Source organism: Halyomorpha halys, unplaced genomic scaffold (assembly GCF_000696795.3).
Source record: "Halyomorpha halys isolate HHAL.00 unplaced genomic scaffold, Hhal_1.1 Scaffold418.1, whole genome shotgun sequence".
Taxonomy (NCBI): Eukaryota; Metazoa; Arthropoda; class Insecta; order Hemiptera; family Pentatomidae; genus Halyomorpha; species Halyomorpha halys.
The window spans coordinates 699,529-720,419 of NW_027109309.1; the positions used below are offsets into that span (position 1 = coordinate 699,529).

A 20,891-nucleotide genomic window follows, 5' to 3' on the forward strand; every position below is an offset into this window, starting at 1 on the left:
AAAAATACATAAATATATTATACCCTCAGACATTTCATTTTCTTAAATTGGAAATGACAAAACGGTTTTTTCCTTCTTTTTTTTAATATTAATTTTAAAGAAGTCATATAAATCTATTACAACCATAAGTTTTCACCTGTGCTGAAAATATGTGAGTGAAATGTCTGAACTCAAACAAATGTGGAAATTATTATGCATTTCTTCATTTACTGTATATAAATATTAACATTATGCTTTCAAAAATTAGTTTAGTTCCATTAGCGTTAAGGATCAATGTAAATATTCATTTATTAGAAATATTTTTTATTTCAGCGTCCTATTTCATAATATATATTGCTTATCATGTATAATGCAAGCTGACTAACAAATTGTTACTGCGTGCAATATTGTTTTCAATAAACATTTACGTCATTAGTTGTAAGCTATATAGCTAACTCAAATTTACTTATATTATTTGTCTTCTTAATAACATGATCTATTTTAAAAATTAGTAAAACATATGATATTTTACAACAGTGAGCTTTGGTATTTAAGATTTATAGACATTTTGACATAGATCTCTAGATTAATTACAATATAGTCACTGAATGAATATTTTCTACCAATTCAACAAAAATTTCAAGAAAGCACAACAACGAAGAAAATTGTATTTCTTTAAGATTTTAATGTTTAAGTATTAATAACATAGATGTGATAGAGAAATTTGTATATTTATTTAATAAAAGTTTCAAATATTAATTTTTTATTCCATGTATACTTACCAATTATTTTATTTTATTTAGATTCTTTTTAGTTCTCTTTCGAGGAAATAATAATTAACTAGAATATAGAAAGGATAATATTGTTTCTTTAATTACAACTTAGAGGCATAATACAGCTTAATGGTTAGGCCTAGGTTATCGTTCTGAGATCTGTGGGCGGTGCTGTTCGAATCCGGCCTGAGGCGTTGACTTTTTTCATTAAGTGGCGGTCCTACAAAATCAATAACTTGACCCCCTAACATGGTTAGAATAGGTTGGTCATCTGTAAATAACTAGGCAAATATCATCTTCCCAGAATGACGCTCGATCACCAGTTTTTTTCCCCAATAAGGGTACCCAATTTATGAGGCTGGGTGGACCCAAGGAGAGCTCCAGAAACCACAGGGTTGTCTTACGGCTGCAGTGTAACGGAAAAAAATTTTCTGCCCAGCCGGATTCGAACCCGGGTCCTTGGAGTTAGTAGCATCATGCCTTACCACGGCGCTACCGCGCTCCCCGCGATGAGTGAACACAAGTATAAATTAAAGTGAACTATAAAGAATAATGCTAATTTTAACAAAATATATGAAAACTCATAACCCTTCATGCAATACGGAAATAATAATTTAACTTAACATATAGACCTAAATGTTCCTTATGTAACCGATCTAGCCCGAACCCGATATTATTCCTTCCATAATAAACTCCCTAACCACCCAAACCCACTCGTTTCTAACTTTGCTTCCTCTTCCATTCCTGGCAATCCTCCGAGGCGCCTGAAAAGAAGATGGCCTCGTGACCTTATATTGTAAACTGTGTTTAGAGTTCTACTACTGGGTAGTTTCTCTACATTCTGTATCATATCATTGTGTCATTATGATCAAATTTACTGGTTGTATTTTTTTATACAGTTGTAAATATCAATAAATAAATAAAATAAAAAAAACTTAACATATAATGATTCGTGTTTTTAAATGTTTTTCTCTTTCCTCTTAATAACTTCCTTACTATGAAATAAGGACAACACTGCCAGAGAAGCTGCGACTACAAATCTGGAGAACTTACAGGCTCCCCTAGGCAATTCGTTAACGTGGCAAAGAGATTGAAGAGAAGGCTTCTAAATTGATATTTACTGCAGCTTCTATCTCAACTAACACCCACTTCCACTCTCAAGGCCCTGCCCAAACTACGAATTTCTTCTCTTTACTTTTAGGATGACAGTATTATCTTTTTTTTTTCTTTAAATAAAAAATTATATTGATGTTATTAATTGGTATTTAATCGATACGTCATTATTACAAAGATATTTGGAGTAAGGGAGAGTGGCCAGTCATGAAAATAATACTTAAAAGTCAAAACAGCGGAAACCTGCGGTTTTGTATTTCATCCCGGGAAGTATTGTGAATCATACAATTCTTATGATTGCTTGCGGAACTTAATTATCGTAGCACCTCTTGTTTTTATAAGCTTCTTAGAAGCAGATAAAATGAATATCTTACGAGGAATGAGAAATTACATATATGACCGTCTAACATATTACATAGAGCACAAGATTTTTATTTTTATTGTGATACATTTTATATCATATCCCACTTAACGAAATAGCAAATTCAGACTTGAGGATGCTAATGGAACATTATTATTAAAGTATAATTGGATGTATAACCTATAAAATATTTTATAATAATGAGAACTCTCAATGATCAACATTCGTTACAATTATTATTTTATTTTGTAAAACAATATCAATAATAATATCATAATATAAATTAAAAAACCCTTGGTTAAGCCCCTAATACATATAAATACAATCAAATACTTCAAAACATACAAAATATACTTCATCACATCACAGAGGTTGTATGTTCTACTTCAAAAAGCACTTACCGAACAACTCTTCTTATTTTTATTTTTATTTTTTTTCGTACTCTTCATTAAAATAAATTAGTACATAATAAAAACCATAATAATAATAATACCAAAATATAAATTTTAAAAAACCCTAGGCTAAGCCCCTCGTACATATAAATACTTCAAAACTTACAAAATATACATCATTACATCACAGAGGTTGTATTTTCTACTTTAAAAAGCACTTACCGAACAACTCTTTTTAAAATTATACATTTCATGTAGTATATATGCTCTCACTGGGTCTTCAAAAAGAACTTACCGAACAACTCTTTTTATTTTTATTATTTCTTTTTCGTACTCTTCATTAAAATAAATTAGTACATAATAAAAACCAAATCAATAATATTACCAAAATATAAATTTAAAAAACCCTAAGCTGAGCCCCTCGTACACATAAATAAAACCAAATATTTCAAACATGGAAAATATACTTCATTGCATCACAGAGGTTGTATTTTCTTCTTCAAAAAGCACTTACCGAACAACTCTTTTTGTTTCTTTTTTTTCGTACTCTTCATTAAAATAAATTAGTACATTATACTTATATAATACATGAAATGTATAATATATTCTCCCACTGAGTCTTCTCCCTTTGATTGCCTTGTGGCATTGTAAGGCGTTGATATGAGTCCAGCTAAGGTGGCACAGTCTAGCCATACTCAAAGGCTACGCCATGGCATTAATGGAAGCTGAAGGGACCGTTGCGCTGGTTTCAAACAATTCAATTCATCGATAAAAATTAATATTCAGCTTTCTAACTCAATTTGTGGGGCTTGTAAAGGTGCTCAAAACCTTATAAACCTATTTAAAAAAAAAAACAAAAAACATTTCAACATTCAAAGGAGACTACTGGAGGTACCTAAAAGATATACATATTTGTATGTATATGTAGTTATTTAGTGCATAACTTTCTCGTTGCCCACAAGGCACACCATTTTCCTTTTTTTTTTGTTATAATTTTTAGTTTTTTCAAAAGAAGATAAAAATTACAAAAAAAAATATCTATGCCAATAGATACATAGTTATTATTCTATCTCAAATAATTGATTATTGTTTATAGTTACAACAAAATTTATTCTAGCAACTTTATTAAATTATGGTATATTACGTTCTGACCTTCTTTTTTTATTATAGACACCGTTAAATTGATATAAACATAGATTTTTCATTTATAAAACTAAATTTAGCTCTACTTTTACTAAAAGTTGTTTACATATTCTCAACCATAAAAAGTTGTTTACTGAATCTTCTATTCCAATGCCGTCCGAACTGGCTCCCTGAATTAATTTGTCTTAGCCACATATTTTTTTCAGTTTGTCATTATTTCAATGTCAGTAGATTGAAACAGTAGTTTATTATCACGTTTACTTTTTACAATACCATTGCGTTTTATATACTTGTTTCTATTCCGTATATGAAATACATCCAGGTTGATTAAGTTAGCTTGAATTTTGTATGATAAAAAAATTAAATAGGACTTCTAGTAAATTAAAAACATATTATAAAACAAATACGACTGCTACACCAAGTTTCAATATTCATTATCAACTTTTCACTAACAACACATTATTGCGTTAAGGAAATATAAAAGTATATTCGATCCCTTACGATGGATAGGATTATATCTGCAGCATTTAATTTTTTTTTTAATTATTGTAAAAATTCTCACAGGAACCGGCGGATTAATCACATTTAGTGAGTAATTTTTATACATTTGGAGCTCAACCTGATTTCAAGCACTCCCGATACATCATTAAATAATTTGAGTTTATTAATTATAATTAAATTTTAACCAAAAGACAGGTTAATAATTACATATATAAATACATTACTCTTCTATGCAGAATCGGATAGTAATTGTCAAATTACAACAAAGATGCCTTACGAAATAAAATTAAAAAAAAAAAGTTTCAATTAACCTCTTAAGTTTGACAGTTTATTTGTTTAAACTAAATAAATTACGTAAATGTAATTTTTATGAATAAATAAATAAAAACTGTGCGAAGTTGTCGGTTGGATTCCTATGCTAGCATTCAGCTCCTATAAACCGCTATTCAATACTCTCCTCCAAAACCCAAGTGAGGAAGGTCTGGCCTAACCCAATCCTCCCGCCTACGTCTCGATTTACCAGCCGGTTCAGCTCTAATTCACTTTTCATGACTTCCTTCATTACTAAGCCCCACAACTTCACACGCCCATTTCTTTCGCCCCAATGCTATCACTTCAATTATATTTACTAAAAGCAGGTCACGCGATTCCTGTCTAAATTTTCCAGTTGACCCATCCTTTTTTCCAGTCCAAATATTTTATGTTAACTTTATTTTAAAATATTTTTCGTTCTAACAAAATAAAGCTCCCACGTTCCGCATCCGTTAAAAAAAATAAAGCATTGTAATAATTTTGTAAATTATTTTCAAGTTATTGTAAAAAAGATTGGTAATATTTGGCACACCCACCCTAAATATAAAATATGAATGAATTTGAAAATTACTCTAAAGGGAAACATTTTTTTCCAGGTTAAAAACAAATTTCTGGTAATGCGTAATATAAAAAAAAATTTTGTTTGTTAACTTGAGCCGTAGAACACAAACGCGTTTAAGCTGAACCTGAAGTAATGAGATGAGTAAATCGTAAGGGGAAGTTATTCAATGTATTATGAATTTGTTGATAGGGTGAATTAAAAAATTCTGAAATGGTGAAATTGGAGGAGCAGAAATGAGAAAGAAAAAAAGGAATGAATTGAAACATTTGTATTTGGTGTATGGACCGAAATTGATTGCAGAAGGAAACTATAGGGGAAACAAATTGTTTATTATATCTCCTTAAATCTTATTATACCATGTATGTGTAATTTATATATGTCCGATTGATAAGTATGCTGTGTGAGATAGCAACCTAATGTATTTAGGCAGCATAGATGAATAAACTATTTCTCTCTCTCTCTCTCTCTCTCTCTCTCTCTCTCTCTCTCTCTACATTCACTTACTTTTATATGTAATATATAGTAAAATTTCGAATTCCAGTTTTTACAGAAATACATGTTTTGAGGATCTCCGAATCAAAAAAAACCTAGCCTTCGTCTGTGTGGCTGTGAACACTCCAACTCAAAAACGAAAAGTCGTAAGAAATTAGAACTTGTTAAACCTGAAGTTATGAGTTGAGTAAATCGTAAGGGGAAGTTATTCAATGTATTCAAAGGGATATCAGTTTTTCTGTTAAGACTTGTCAGTCACAAGCATATCCCACTACTTAAAAGCGTTTTTTAACTAACTCTGCATATAATCTTATTTTATTAAAATTAATTTTTATGAAAACAGGACTTACTCCACATTTGCTCTCAATTGCTCAATTGTTTTGGATGAATATGTTGTATATAAATTTTACTTTTGCTAGGTAAAAATAAGTTCTAATTAAGCATCAATTTCTACTCAAAAATGGACGACAAGTAAACATTGAAGGATGCTGCACTAGTTTTATTTATTATTTTAAATATATCTTTTAAAGAAGTTTGTAGATAACTCCCCCTCCCCTCTTCCCTCCGTATGTCAGAAATGACCAGGAAGAAGGTTTAATAATATGAAATCCGGGCCGTCTGTAGCTGAGGGAGTTGAGGCATACTCTTTTGCAACCCCGGAACTGCAGCGTAGTTCGAATACGGCTGGTGGTCGACACTTTTATATCTGTGGCGGTCCGAGGAAATGAAAACTTGACAACCATCATGGTTGGAATTGGTTGGTCCTCTGTAGATAAGCCGTCGTATGTCAGAAATGGCCAGGAGGCGGTTATAAAAAATATAAATAGAAAAAAAGCTGAGCTTGAACCATCGATTTTTGACATCAAGCTAATATGTTCGCTCAATTATGAGTGAGTCACCATAACACGCACCGAAGGTTATAATAAATTATTTATCTCTCGCAGCCGCAAGATACTATAAATAGTTATGAGTTACTAGGCCAGAAGTTATGATAATGTATTCAAATCGCCCCCCGCTCACCAGAACAATATAAATAACCGACGATTGAATTTTAAACTGTTTATGTTTGTCGAAGAAGGCTGTTTAAGTAAGAGTCGTATACATGCCCCTTAATTACAATCTTCACAATTATCCTTATAACTGATGGAATTTCGAAGCTCACGATGCGAACATGTAATAAAATAGGAAGCAGAATGTTCCCAAAGCAACACTACCGCGAGGGCCTAATGTAATGAGCTGATGGATTGAAATTACAGATAATGCGATGTCACGGAATAATGCACGCACGCGGAGTTATGACTTTAATCCTATACGGCTGTCTACCAATTATATTTAATGAACTAATAGGTGATAAAAACAACCGAAGGGTGCCTTGAAGTGAAATCCTCTGTCCTGAATGAAATCATTTCAAATTATAAGTTAGCAACTCAGCCGCTCTCCAGAACGCTGAATATTGAGGTAGCATTGATCAATTAGCAATGGAAAACAAGGAATAACAAACAAGAGAAAGGGAACATGTTCAGAAATTGGCTTCGATTCCTCTATCAACGTTCGTGCAGAGTTATCTTGCCGGGTACTGAGCCTTGTTATTCGCGAATCTTGGAGAATCTTAAATTAAGTTCCAGCGTTCTTCCTGAAAAATACGTATGAAGCGATTGTAAAGCTTATCGAGGTCTAGATCATCTTAGAGTGACCTATCAATTAAGTAAGGACATAGGGGACTAATTGAAAAGATAAATACTGTATAAATGGCTATTTTACATCTAAAGAAAAATATATTGTAAATAATTTTACACATTAATATTTCCGGGACCGTATGTAGGTGCGGGAGGTAAGCGACTACCTTGTGACTGCAGCGGTGCCGGGTCGTATCCAGCCCGAGAGGTCGACTTTTATTTCCGTGACGGTTCCACAAAATGAAAACTTGATCCTACACCATGGTTAGAATAGGTTGGTCACCTCTAGATAACCTTCCCACCCCCAATGTATGTCAGAAATGACCAGAAAGGAGTTCATAAAAAAAAATACATTAATATTCAATAAATTCAATAAAATATCATTGTAATAAAATAAAAATCCAATTACATAGTTCAGTATGCCCCCATCAGAATTTCTATTATTATTATTTCTTTGATAGTCTCATATTTTCTTTATATAAAATTGCTTTACCTTGAAATTCTAGTTTTTCTGAAATTTCAACACTTATATTGGGAACATAACCTACAATTCAAGGTTTGTAGCATAAGAGTAAAATCTTAGGAACGAACTGATTTTGAAAAATAGGTGTATAAAGGAAAAATTTAGCATGCAAAAGCAAAAGCAATAGATGGAATTTGTTGTAATTGGTACTTGAAGATTTTACACTAATCCCAGCTTTGGGTCAAAATGGATATGAATCATACCAAAATTATCAAAATATGTGAGAGAAAGGAATGGAGAGAAAATTGATATGAAACCATATCGGTAACCACTCAATCCCTGAAATCTGTATCAAAACGGTTGTAGGTGTTTCACCCATTACGTAGATTTGACTACAGTCAAGCGGACTTACAGGTAGACATAAAAAGAGAATCAATTTTTTTTAAACATAAAATGCTTTTAGAAAATTTTCAATTCTGAAAACAAAAATGGCTTTTAATTCTTGCACCAATACAATGTTTTCCTAACTTTCGTAATGAGGAGACATAATAATAAATGTTACCATTATATTTTTGGATATAAAGTTTTTTTATTTTCAATCTGAGATATGGTTCTAGCTCAGTCATACAAAAAAACTACCTGTAGCAGTAAACTTATGAAGGGTTTTGGCTCAGAACTCAGTAAAGAAGTAGGCCAGTGTTTCGTTAAGTGTGGGAAGAGTTAAACGAGGATTAACATTAAACTGGGTTATGACAGCGATCCGATCAGTTTTTTAAAGTGAAAGATATAAAAAAAAAAACTTTCCTCACTTTTACATCGCGTGTGTTGAAGTGTTCACGTTTCCGTAGCATTACCGGATGCTATGATTCTACGCATTCCTCCATTCTGCGGCCCAATTAACATAAAAATCTCCAGTACCGGCACATTGATCTGTTTCAGTGTGTATACACGAAAAGTTCATTACGTGCTATAGTAGCTTCATTATTAAACAATGAAATTTATTCTTATTTATTAAAATTTATTTATTCATTATTATTTATAAAATTATTACAAATTAATATATAAGAAGATGGTCAGGGTTGCAGTCAAAGGAGAAACAAAAATAGTTTACAAATATTTATTTTCCGACATTTCGCCCCACTTTGCAGGGCTTCATCAGGACTAATACAAAATGATACAATGATAAGATACAATGAAAAGAATAAAAATACAAAGATAAGATACAATGATAAGAATAAAAATAAATAACAATGGCAAGAGTAATTTTTTTTATAAAAATACGTAAAATATAAAGTTAAAAAAGTACAGGAGATGTACATAAAACAAAAACAATACGATACAAACAATACAATGTTTATACAAAAAAAAATAGAGATTAAATAAACGTCATGAAAGAATAATTATAAATAAAAAAATTAATAATAATAATGATATAAAATGATAATAAATGAGGAAAGAACATGTCAGGAGTCTTTTTAGCCCTGATGAAGCCCTGCAAAGTGGGGCGAAACGTCGGAAAATAAATAGTTTTAAACTATTTTTGTTTCTCCTTTGACCGCAACCCTGACCATCTTCTTATATATCAATTTTTACGGTCAACTATATATACATATATTATAAATTAATTTTATTTTTCGTTATTATTAGTTTGTTAATTAAATTAAGAAAAAAAATATGCGGATGACTTTCGCACAATAAAAGTTATTATTAATTTATAGTCCGGAAATTGAATCAAGAGAAACCTCTCTTAATCAAACGAATTTCTCGTTTATTCATCAACTGATCCAAACTTTAAGAATGACACAGATATCGGTAGTGTGGGAAACACTGTTGAGTTAACAGTGCTTCTCAAATTGGTAGAGGTTGTGCAAGTTGGTGATTCGGTTGGAATCATGTTCAACCGCCAGGTTTTCCCTCCAATTAAGGGTACCCACTTTAAAGAGGATGGGGCTTATGGAAAGGTTACCCGATCCTCGCGTCGAACCACGGCTGATTAATACCGAGGGTCATACAAAAACGAAAATAATTATTTAATTCAATTTACATAAATAGATAAGACTACAAATGTGGAATAAGTTATAGTTTAATTTATTTTCACAAAGTCAATTGAATTGTTAATATTTCGAGAGAAATCAACTATTCAGAACAAAATCAAGAGCTAAAACATCATAAATATGTTACCCAGGATTGAACAGTAGAAAAATAATTATATAACTTGTCACATTATCTGTATAACAGATAATGCAGAACTCCATCAACATTTCTGCGGAAAATGGGTCTAATCCGACCTATTACATGCACGAAAATTATCCTGAAACAGCAGACAATGATCAAGATTATTATCTAGGACCTCATGCAAACTCATCTCTTCCGCTTCATTAAAGTAAAATACTGTGTTACTCTATTTAATACATATAGAATATATATTAGTAGTTAGTAATAAGTGTTACAGAGACGAATTAGAGCTGCAGTCAGGGATTGCATATTCGGTATATTTTGTGCCATTTGAACAATTTTCAAACCTTGCTAAAAATGCTCTAACCACTCATTTTAGGTTAACAGGACATAAATTCGAATTTGATTTACCCAAGATCATACACTGGCAGGAAACAATTTAGAAATTAACAAAAGATCGAATGTATAAAATTTGAGGTCACGTTGGTACAATTTCATAAGCACATAAGAAAAAATTTAGAAAACAACAATAAATATATATAAAATTCAAAAACATTTGCGAAAAAATTTACTACCTGCTAGAAAACATTTAGGAAACAAAAAATAATACCTGACATTTATCTTTCTCAATTTAACTTTTGCTTAGTATATTACAAAAACATGGGCGAGCTAGTTGTAGTGGCAAATTAGTAGTTATGTGAGATCCATAGTTCGAAAAAAATTTTAAGTAATTATTCTATTCAACAAAAATTAAAATCTGTACCGCTACAACCAATGAAGGGTCAGGGGTGCAGTACTTTTTAAGGAAGTACTGTTACTAAACCAACTGTTGTGCAAGGAGCTGATTTAGTCAGAATCACACTCGACTGCCAGATTTTTACCCAATTATGGGTACCAAATTTAAGAGGCTTGGTGGACCCTTTGAGGGTCCAGAACCCACAGGGTTGACTCACAGCTACAGTGTAACAGAAACTAATTTTCTGCCCAGCTGAATTCGAACCCAGGTACTTGGAGTTATTAGCATCATGCTCCCTAGATTCTATTTATTAATCATAATTTGTATTCTGTACATTTTAGTGTCAAATAATTAGCTAAGAAAATTTGTTTTTCCGAAAAAATTATTTTTTTATTGTTAGGCCTTGACTAAAGAACAACAAAATCTCGAAACGTCACCAATATAAAGTTCTTTTATTATTGACTGAGCCCTAAGATCCTCAAAAATAAATATTATTAAAAGTCTAGAAAGTATTTATATAAACCAAGGGCCTGGATTCGAATCCGTCTGTAACAGATAATTTATTTTATATTACTGTAGCCGTGAATGAACCCCGTGGGTTTCTACTCACCCTCATAAAGTTTCTACCCTTAATTGGGAGAATTCGATTAAATCTGGTGGTCGAGCGTGATTCTGTGATCTAATCTCAATGTCTCCTCACACAACCATTGGTCTAGTAACAGTACTTCTTTACAAAGTACTGCACAGCTCAAACTTCATAAGTACCTCCTATAGCGGTATAGATTTTTTTTTTTTTTTTATGTATTTAGTCTTGAAAAAATATAAACTTAAATATTAATCAAAATAATACGATCATTTCTATCAAGAATGTCGAAATTTCTACGAAATCGACTAACAATATGTTTATAAAATATTATGACTAGAACTCATTTATCGAAATCCTCGGACCAGCTTGGCAATAGTATTCTTTGAACTGTTAGATAGTACAAAAAAAACCTTCATCTAGGGCAGATAAAAAATGTAATACGCAGAATAATGGAAAGGGTTAATTTCCATAGTGATGGAAATTCCCAGCCGTTGTCATACCACAGTTCCTGGAACAGAGGTTTAATTTCAGTGGGAAACCCATGATAAAATTATTTAATTTAAATTTCATCCATTTTTATTCTAATGGAATATTTAATTTAAAAATATATTAATTTATATCACTGACTATTAATACTAATTTATAATTCACTCTCTCTTATTAACAATTTAGTAATAAAAAAATAAGCTGTGAACATTTCATCCAAGGCTCCGCCTTTATGAGTTTGGTAATCCCCAGGACATTCACCTCGATCATTGGAAAGGGATCTCTTTTGCGGGAAAACCCTTCAGATGACTTTACTTTGTGGACTTTATTTAAACTGGCTTTAGTTTGTTTCTTTTTCTTTTCACTTTCACTTACTTTTATATGTAATATATAGTAAGTATAGTGTACCGAGAAAAATTTCGAATTCCAGTTTTTGACAGAAATACATGACAGAATCCCCGAGTCAAAAAAAAACCTAGCCTTCGTCTGAAGGCTCTGAAAAACTCTGTCCATCTTTATATTTGAAATTATACGGTAAATTATTTATATATATATATATATATAAATTATTATTTTGTATTATTACTAATAATTATTATCATAAAAATCTTGTTCTTATTTATTTTATTTTCAATGACACTCCTTTATTTCAATTTTTTGGACACCGTTTTGGACGGACTCTTAAAGAAAATTTTGTCTAGTTGATTTTAAATTGTTAATTTAATTTTGTAATTTCGAATTAACGATATTACAACCAATCGTAACTTTTTGAATATCGTCATAACAGCCATGAAAACACGAAAACATGGTATTTACAACAAGGATAAACACCTGAAAAATACCAAGGGGAAATTTTTGCAATCGTGAATAGTAAAGAAGTTGTCCAATTTGAAACGAGCAATGATTTCAAGTACGTTTTTTAAAGTAAAGGATGCGCCCAACTAACGAATTTATTTTACTTTGTTTAGAAGGATGTAATTTTAATTTAGACTTCTTATGCCATTTGATAAATCAGGAACTAATGTAGACTTAGATGTAACCTAACTCAATTTCTTAATTATTTTGGACAGAAATACATTTATTGCGGTTTCTCGTTTACTCACCGATTGTAGGTTAATTTTATTCACGAGTTTAATCTTAGTCTGAAAAAGCTATTTTTTTCTGAATCTGACTTAAAAAGGTTTGCATAGGCTTAGTTTTAAACTAATTTTAACTCCTGATCTAGCAACCTGTCCTGAAAGGAAGACTCAAGTAATAATTGTAGGCAATTAAGTCATTTTTCACTATAATTTTTATTTACAATCGATGTGTTCGACTATCACGCCGTTATCAGGAACGTTGTAACAGTTCAGAAATAATAAAATTACATGACATCATATTCCGAAAATAATAATTTACAATTGACTATATGTAATTAACAAGATATTTCGCTTACATACCACTTTATTGTATATTTATCAAAATTATTATAGTGGGGTGTATAAAAAAATTACCGTTTTATCAAATTCAAGATTTCAAAGTGTAATTATTTTTATCCTATTTAATAATTAGCAATACTTAATAATCGCTTTAGAGCTTTCTCTAAGCTTGTTTAATCCCATTCGACTTCTCCAAAAAAAGCCTCATTAAATAGCTCTATTAGGGCTCATATGTTAGAAAATTTACTCTACTTTAAATGACATTCTCTTAGGTTTTCTATTGTTGTTAGTAGTTTTAAAGATATAGAGCTCCGAATGAACAAATTTTTTTTTTAATTTTAAAACAGCCGCCATTTTTTATTCCTCCAACCTATACTAGGCAGACTCATCAATTTTGACTAGTAATTATACATAATTTTCATTAAAGTAATCAAAAATTGATATGAGATAACTGCCTTTTTTCTCCTCTTGGGCTCTTGTACTATTATGTATTATATCTTGGATTAATTATTCTAGAAACTTTTTTACGATACAATACGTTTTAATCAGAAAAAACGGTAATAATTGCTTAAAATACTAATTAATATTAACCTTTAAAGGTTAATTGAAAAAAAATAATGAATGAAAATATATAATGAAAACAAATAAAACAGTGATTCACAGGCTTCTCCAGAGCCACGAGCTCCTGTTATTCAAGACTGCGATCTTAACGGTATTTCTTCCTTCATCCTATCGTCATTTGTTTCTTATCCTTCACTAAAATTAATTAGTACATCGCACTTATACAATACATTTCATGTATTATATATGCTTTTACTGTCTTTTCATATACAATGCATATATAATCTTGTAATTTTCTCAAATATAATCATCCAACCATTTATATGTACGGCCTTCATTACAGGTTAGAGACTATTCCTTTCGCTGAGGAGGCGTTCTTTATTTTTATTTTTAATTCATTTTGTTTAGTTTTTTAATCATTAATTTTGTATAATTCTTTATTATTTCTCATTATTTGTTTCATTTTTACGAAAATATACTTTAATTTTATACATCTATTTTGTTAATCTATAATTTAATCTTAGGCGTGGCCTCTTACACTGAGGGATGAACAGCGTCTTAGGGTTTTCGAAGATTAGTAGAAGTATTACGCAAAATGTTCGGACCGAAAAATGATGAATTAACGGGAGAATTTAGAAGATTACACAACGCTGAATTAAGGGGCCTACACCCGGTAAATATAGTTCAAGTTATAGCATTACGGCGTATAAGATGGGCATGTAAGTTGTAGGACAGTAACGAGCAGATCCCTAAAATGGTAATAAACACTGAACCGACCGGTAAACGTCAGAGGGGTAGACCGAAACGTAGATGGGAGGATTGTGTTAAAACAGATTTAGTGGAATTGGATTTGGAGGGGCATCACTGGAAGGATGTGCAGAGAGCGTTTGGTGGTGTCGGCATCGAACCTTCGGGTTCGTTAAGCCTTTATTATTATTATTATTATTTAATCTTATATACATATTTTTGTAATATAGTTTTTGTATAATAGTTTTTGTATAATTTTGATTCATTTATAGTATTCCTTCTTTTAGTTAATTTATTTTCTATTAGTCCATTACGATCACCAAAGGGGCAGAATCGGGTTTTAAAGCGATTCTGAAAAACCTTTAAATATTGGAACCCGTTCGCAACATACTTAATTTGGAGGAGGCCCCTCACCTCCGGATATTTTTCTAGTAGGACCATATAGAATGGACAATTCACAATAGAGATAAGTATCCCACCGTAACCTTTAAGCACCACAGGTAGAAAAAGGTAATACTCAACTTGATCTATGTTAGCCATACGTAAATCAATCACTAATTTATTATTTTTAATCTATTCTAGAGGGATCAGAAAAAAAAACATACTTAATCTAAGTTTTGACACGTCTTAAGCTCACAAGGCTGTACAAAACAAAGTATTTTTGTTATTCATTCTGAGCTAATTTACAAATGGATTGTCTCATTCTGAACAATACAGTAGTCAATAGGAAATCATTAGGAGTGCTATTGCCTGCATTACATTATGCCTTTTCAGTTTCATATGTTAATTTTATAACTACAAAAGTTATTTGTAGTTAAAGAACTACTTGATGACAATGCGTTCCTTACATATTTTAATATTAATATTTCTTTACATTGAAGACACTGAAATATTAGATTCATTTAAAAATATCAAACCTTTATTAAAATTAATTGAATTTGTAAGTAATTCAGGGGTGAATAATAATACTGGACTATTATTCCCTATGCTGTTTAGGAGACACTGTGGTGAACACCAAGATCCAAGATTGTGATTAATTCTCTATTAACTATAGTCGCTCACAATAAGCATATTTTTTAATTCTGAAATTCTAACCTAAGCCAGACTTTCTTTTCTTATTCTTGAATAAATATATGATTGTATGATATCACTTTCTTATCATACAATTGTGTGATATTTTTAGGGATATTATTGTTAAATTAATCTGTAATTAATCCTAAAAATTAATGGAAAAGTGACAAAAATTTGGGTGAAATCGATGACCTGAGCAGAATAGCCTGTAAAAAGTTTTTAAATTATTCGATGTGGGGTATAAATTTATATTTAAGATTGTCCTTGAGGATGGCCGTAACATTGGACTTTTAAAGAAATGATAAAGAGTGTTTTGAGACTTAAGGTGGACAATTTATCTTAATTAAATAATAAAAAATTAAATTGAAAAAATATATATTAAATAAAAATTAAAAGATATATATTTAAATACCATCGGTAGATCCCTGCAGAGCATTAGAACTGCTTTAGAAGCGATGGATGTCGAAGTAAAAAGGATGGACCTGCATATTAATGGGGAAAAACCAAGATTATGCAGTTGGGTTGAAGCCTCTGGACCAGAGGATGAATCGCCTGGAAATGGGCCCCTATAATTTCGAAGTGGTAAGAAGTTTTTCTTACCTTGCCTCTATTATCAATGAGAACCAGAATGAAGAAGAAGAAGTTAAAAGCAGAATTGCTGCTGGAAATAGAGCCTTCTCCACTGTAAGGCTAATCAAAAGCAAAATTGTTAGTCGTAACACCAAGTTCACCCTGTACAAAACGTTAATAAGGCCAGTCGCCACATACGGTGGAGAAACTTGGACCCTAAGCAATAAAAGCATTAACCTGCAAGACAGGTTTGAAAGAGTAATTCTGAGGAGAATCTTAGGGCTCGTTTGCGAAAATGGTAATTGGCCTAGAAGGAAAAATATTGAACTTTTTGGGCTCTATAAGGAATGGAACATCTCCTGGTACATAAGAATACAGAGGCTTAAATGGCTTGGCCATGTAATGAGGATGCGCGAGGAAAGAGTGGCACATAAACTGTACAGATACGTTCCGGATGTGGTGCGGCAACGTGGTAGGCCGAAGGGCCGATGGAGGGATGCTGTGAGGCGGGATCTGCGACAACTGAGGATACCAGTCACCCTTACAGAAGATAGAGAAAGATGGTTGGCCGCCGTTGAGCAGGCCAAGGGCAGCTTCATGCGCCTGTTGTGCCAGTAAAAGAAGAAGATATTTAAATATCGGGTGCGTTGCGCGCATCACACGACTTTCATTTACCCAACTTTTACTTACGTCCCCAAGCTTTGAGTAGATTGGTAGACTCGTTGAAGTTATCCTTTTCCTTTTTCTAATAATGTTTATTTATCGCTTGCTATAAAAATATATATGTTAGTGTGTCCTTGAGATGAAAATAGCGAATATTTCCTTTTTTCCTCCTATGTAATGAAGTCATAAACATACGCTTGCAATTTGGAGGCATTTGTATCTACTTTTTTCTGACAAATAAGTTTTTCATCTCTATTTATTCATAATTTTTTTTTATATTTTGTACTTCATTATTTAGTACTACCAACAATGAGTACCGGTTATTGATTTCAAATAAATAAAATTAAAGCTACTTTAGGGAAAGATTTTTTGAAACTTCGGCATTCAAGCCCTCTTAGACTTTTGATCACTTAATTGCTCATTGATTGTAAGAGTTTAATCAAAATCGTTTTTGAGCAGTTTCGGAGAACACCAAAAAAATGTAACAAAATCGATTTTACGAAATGGCTCTTTCGGTCTGTCGATTATATCGAAAAATTTTCACGACCTTGACAAAACCCGCTTTAAATATATAATTTCAGATTTTTACGACTTTCCGTTTTTCAGCTAGGCTGAGTATTTACAGTCACATGAACACATAGATCATTTTCCGGTACTTCGATATTTCGACTCTGAGGTCTCCAGAACGTGTATTTCCGTCGAAAACCAGAATAAGAAATTTTTCACGATCCCAATACTTTTCCTTACTATATATCCCCTATATAGGTAAGTAAAAGAACAAATAATTTTATGGCAAAACATTTTTATGAGGATATGCTAGTAATGCTAATATAATCCTACAATTTTTTCTATCAATTATATTTTCTAGCCTAATTCCATTCTCATGATGTCTAAGGAAGAATTTAAAAAATATTAATGTTCTTTTCTTTTGTATTAAAATTTTTTTTTAAATTATTACACAGTGCTTTATTATTGGTTTAATAATTTATAAAGAAGATGGCCTCGAGATCTTCTTCTCTAGAAATGTTATTGGAGTTCTATCAGTGGGTAGATTCTCCAATCTTATAGAAATCATATCATTAAAAAAAAAAACCATATCATTAAAAAAAAAAAATAATTTATAAATATTGACATATATATCTGTAATAGTTTTAATCGAAACAAAATTCTGATTTCTAGCAATTCTTCTCATTCATTTTATTCAATTTTTGTATAGTTTCGAAGGATTTTTTTTTAATATTCTTAGTTATTGTTCCAATTATCTATTTTAGGATGAATGAGCGAGGCTGGTAGTTATTTTTAGCGATTCAAGGAAGCTAGTATCATTCATTTCCCTGCATTCTGTACATACTCTGGCTGTTTACCTTTAAGATAACTAAGTCATCTTGTGTATTAAATGCAGTCGAGGAATGCGGACATACTTAATAGAGCGCTCCATTGTAGTATAGCTTCTCATTAATAAATTCCTCCTGAGGACGTGAACAGACACAAAGGGCAGAAGGGAGGAGTTAGCGGTACCGGGCGGGAGTGCGGCGGGCACGTACTTCCTTCATGCTCTAGCTAAGGGGACTCTTTTTACCGAGCAACTTAACTCAGTTATGCTTACTTATTAAGTTCAGCTGTCTGGTCTTAGTGATAATCGGTAATATATCTGTACCTGCCGTGAAGAAGCTGTTAAGTAGAATTCAATAGGTTGATCAACTTTTTCGCGGATATAATAAAGTTTTAAAAAACGTTGGGAGAGTTGCATTAATTATATCGTAGTGAGTATTGGACGGTCCGGGTTAGGCATCTTTGGAAATTAGTGTGATCATAGTTATGCCTGCATGCTACATGCATTATAATGTACATAATAACTAATATTTGGAACTTATGTATACTAATAATTTATTTTTAAGCCCATCTGTTTTTTAATTAATAATCAATGTTTATTAGTTAGTAAGTTAAATTTTTAATCGATAAGAGTGTCGTTATTAATAACTTCAACGGTTGACATTGAAGAACAAGAAAAATGAAAATGTGTTAATATTTACTTGCGGCAATAAAAAAAATCTTCATAAAAACAAATGCAGCAACATATGTGAACTATACATTATATTTATTTATCTTCTATAAAATGAATGATATTAAACTTAAAGTAATATCTGCGGTTCTTGACTTGTTACAAGAGGACTTGGACAGTGGAAACCTGACTTCCGAGGACAGAGATGGGTTGGAGGTTGCAATTCAGTGTATGGAGAATATTTATGATGTAAGTAGTGTCAAGCATCGTTCAAGTCAGCCATCATTAATAGAACTATACAAGTTTTATTTACAAAACCCGCATTTGCAAAGACGAGAGGCCACGTCTTCGGAGAAAGCAGAAGCCGAAGCGTTAAAGGTTGATGCCAATATGGCCATGGGTGACGGCCGGTATGCCGAAGCACTGTGCTTGTACACCAGAGCTATTGAATACGACTCGATGAACCCCGTCTACTACTGCAACAGAGCTGCGGCTAAGAGCAGGATGAACGACCACTACGCTGCAGTTCGGGACTGCAACATGGCCATCGAACTAGACCCCAAGTACAGCAAGGCCTACGGAAGGTTGGGATTGGCCTACTGCGGTCTCGAGAGGTACGTCCACGCGGTCGAGTGCTACAAGAAGGCCCACGAGTTGGAACCTGACAACGAGGGGTTCAAGGGAAATCTGGAACTGGCAAAGGAGAAAGTGAAGGAGATGTGTTGCATAGAGTCGGAACCAGAGGTATTCCAGGAGTCCAACAGTTCTGAAAGCCAGCCGTCGACGACGGGCAACGGTGACGGTCCACCTCCAGCACCTCAGCCACCCTTCGACATCAATCTCCTCCTCGGGAACCAGCAGCTTCTCAACTTAGCCTCCCAGGTCTTGGCTGCCCCGGCCTTGCAGTCGTTAAGCTATTCGCTAGCTAGGGAGATACCGGACATCTTCAACAACCTGCGCCAGAGCTTCACTACTCCAGAACATGCAGGATCCAGTTCTCCTCCGGAAAATGAGACATCCCGTCGAGAAGATCAATAAATAAATCGGTTAATGTTTATAAATTCTGTATCAATATCCCACTTTTAATTGATATGTTCTTATTATAAGTTGATTAACGTTGTATTTCTGTTTTTTATAATATAACAATATATATATGTGTGTTTTATAATTTGTAATATATAAGTTATGTTCCCCTGGGCGATGTCAGCTAAAAGAAAGCCATATCAGCTGTTCAAATGCCTATCGGCTAATATTATGTATATATAGAAGAGGACAGAGACCAATAAAAACAATCTTTGATTTGAACTCCTTTGGCCTCATTTCTCATCATCCTTTTTTTTTTTTTTTTTTTTGCGTTTTCCATTTTGCATTTTGCTCTCGATAACACTTCAGTTATAGGCATAGATACTTTATAAACAAACTTTATGAACAAAAATTAAAATAGAAATGATAGTTTAAAAATCATGTAACACTGCAATCAAAGATTAAGATTTTATGATACAATTTTATTTATTTTAGTGTTGACTAATTTTGTTTTTGTTTTTTTGCTACGCCATATTATTTCGTACAGGAAAGTCCTGATAAATTACGCCAAAGGAGTTCAAGTGAAAGACTGCTTGTATTGATTCCTGTTCTCCTTTATATATATGCAAGACTAGCTGATATGGCACTTGGTCAGCTGAAATAGCCAGCTCATATATATATTACATACATATATTACAAATTAAGTTCCCCATTGCAGTTCATTTAAATATGTGATCGGTGGTCATCTCACCATCTCCACACAGGACGCAGTTGGAAGACTCAGCCACTCCTATCCTCTTCAGGTGGTGCCGCAGATAGTCGTGTCCTTTGGCCAACCTGAAGCATGTTGCACAACATGAAGCACCGCACTTGGTAAAGTCACTGGAACTAGCTTCTTAGGGTCTACCAATGCCACCCAGTTCTTGTCCCCTCATTCTCCTCTACTCCCTTCCTCTGCTCTTTCAGCGATAGCGCTTCGGGTCATTTCTTTTGCCATGTCCATGGAAATAGAAAGAAGCGGCTGTGGTTGGCTAGGCCCTAACTATGCAAGTCAACCCGCCTCCTCATTTTCGTATAACGCAATGG

At 32.6% G+C, this 20,891-nt stretch overlaps 3 protein-coding genes across 3 annotated transcripts in view; all 3 read left to right on the forward strand.

Moving 5' to 3' along the window:
* The window catches only part of LOC106692167 (aquaporin AQPAe.a), a gene marked incomplete at its 5' end in the record, with an annotated part of 5,232 nt that extends 4,494 nt beyond the window's left edge, over window positions 1-738 (forward strand). Inside the window, 1 exon segment of the mRNA XM_067047495.1 lies at window positions 94-738.
* A 15,301-nt stretch (window positions 739-16,039) lies between these two features.
* On the forward strand, window positions 16,040-16,735 carry LOC136795784 (uncharacterized). The gene has a single exon (XM_067047501.1). It carries the CDS (start codon window positions 16,040-16,042, stop codon window positions 16,733-16,735), a length of 696 nt encoding a protein of 231 aa, XP_066903602.1.
* Window positions 16,736-18,712: 1,977 nt separating this feature from the next.
* Window positions 18,713-19,902, forward strand: LOC106682493 (small glutamine-rich tetratricopeptide repeat-containing protein beta). The gene has a single exon (XM_014423379.2). It carries the CDS (start codon window positions 18,897-18,899, stop codon window positions 19,818-19,820), a length of 924 nt encoding a protein of 307 aa, XP_014278865.1. The 5' UTR covers window positions 18,713-18,896; the 3' UTR covers window positions 19,821-19,902.
* Window positions 19,903-20,891: the final 989 nt, after the last annotated feature.

What these genes read in the sequence shown, in the direction of transcription:
- LOC136795784 (XM_067047501.1), top strand. Translation starts at nt 16,040, where the DNA reads ATGGGGAAAAACCAAGATTATGCAGTTGGGTTGAAGCCTCTGGACCAG.
- LOC106682493 (XM_014423379.2), top strand. Translation starts at nt 18,897, where the DNA reads ATGAATGATATTAAACTTAAAGTAATATCTGCGGTTCTTGACTTGTTA.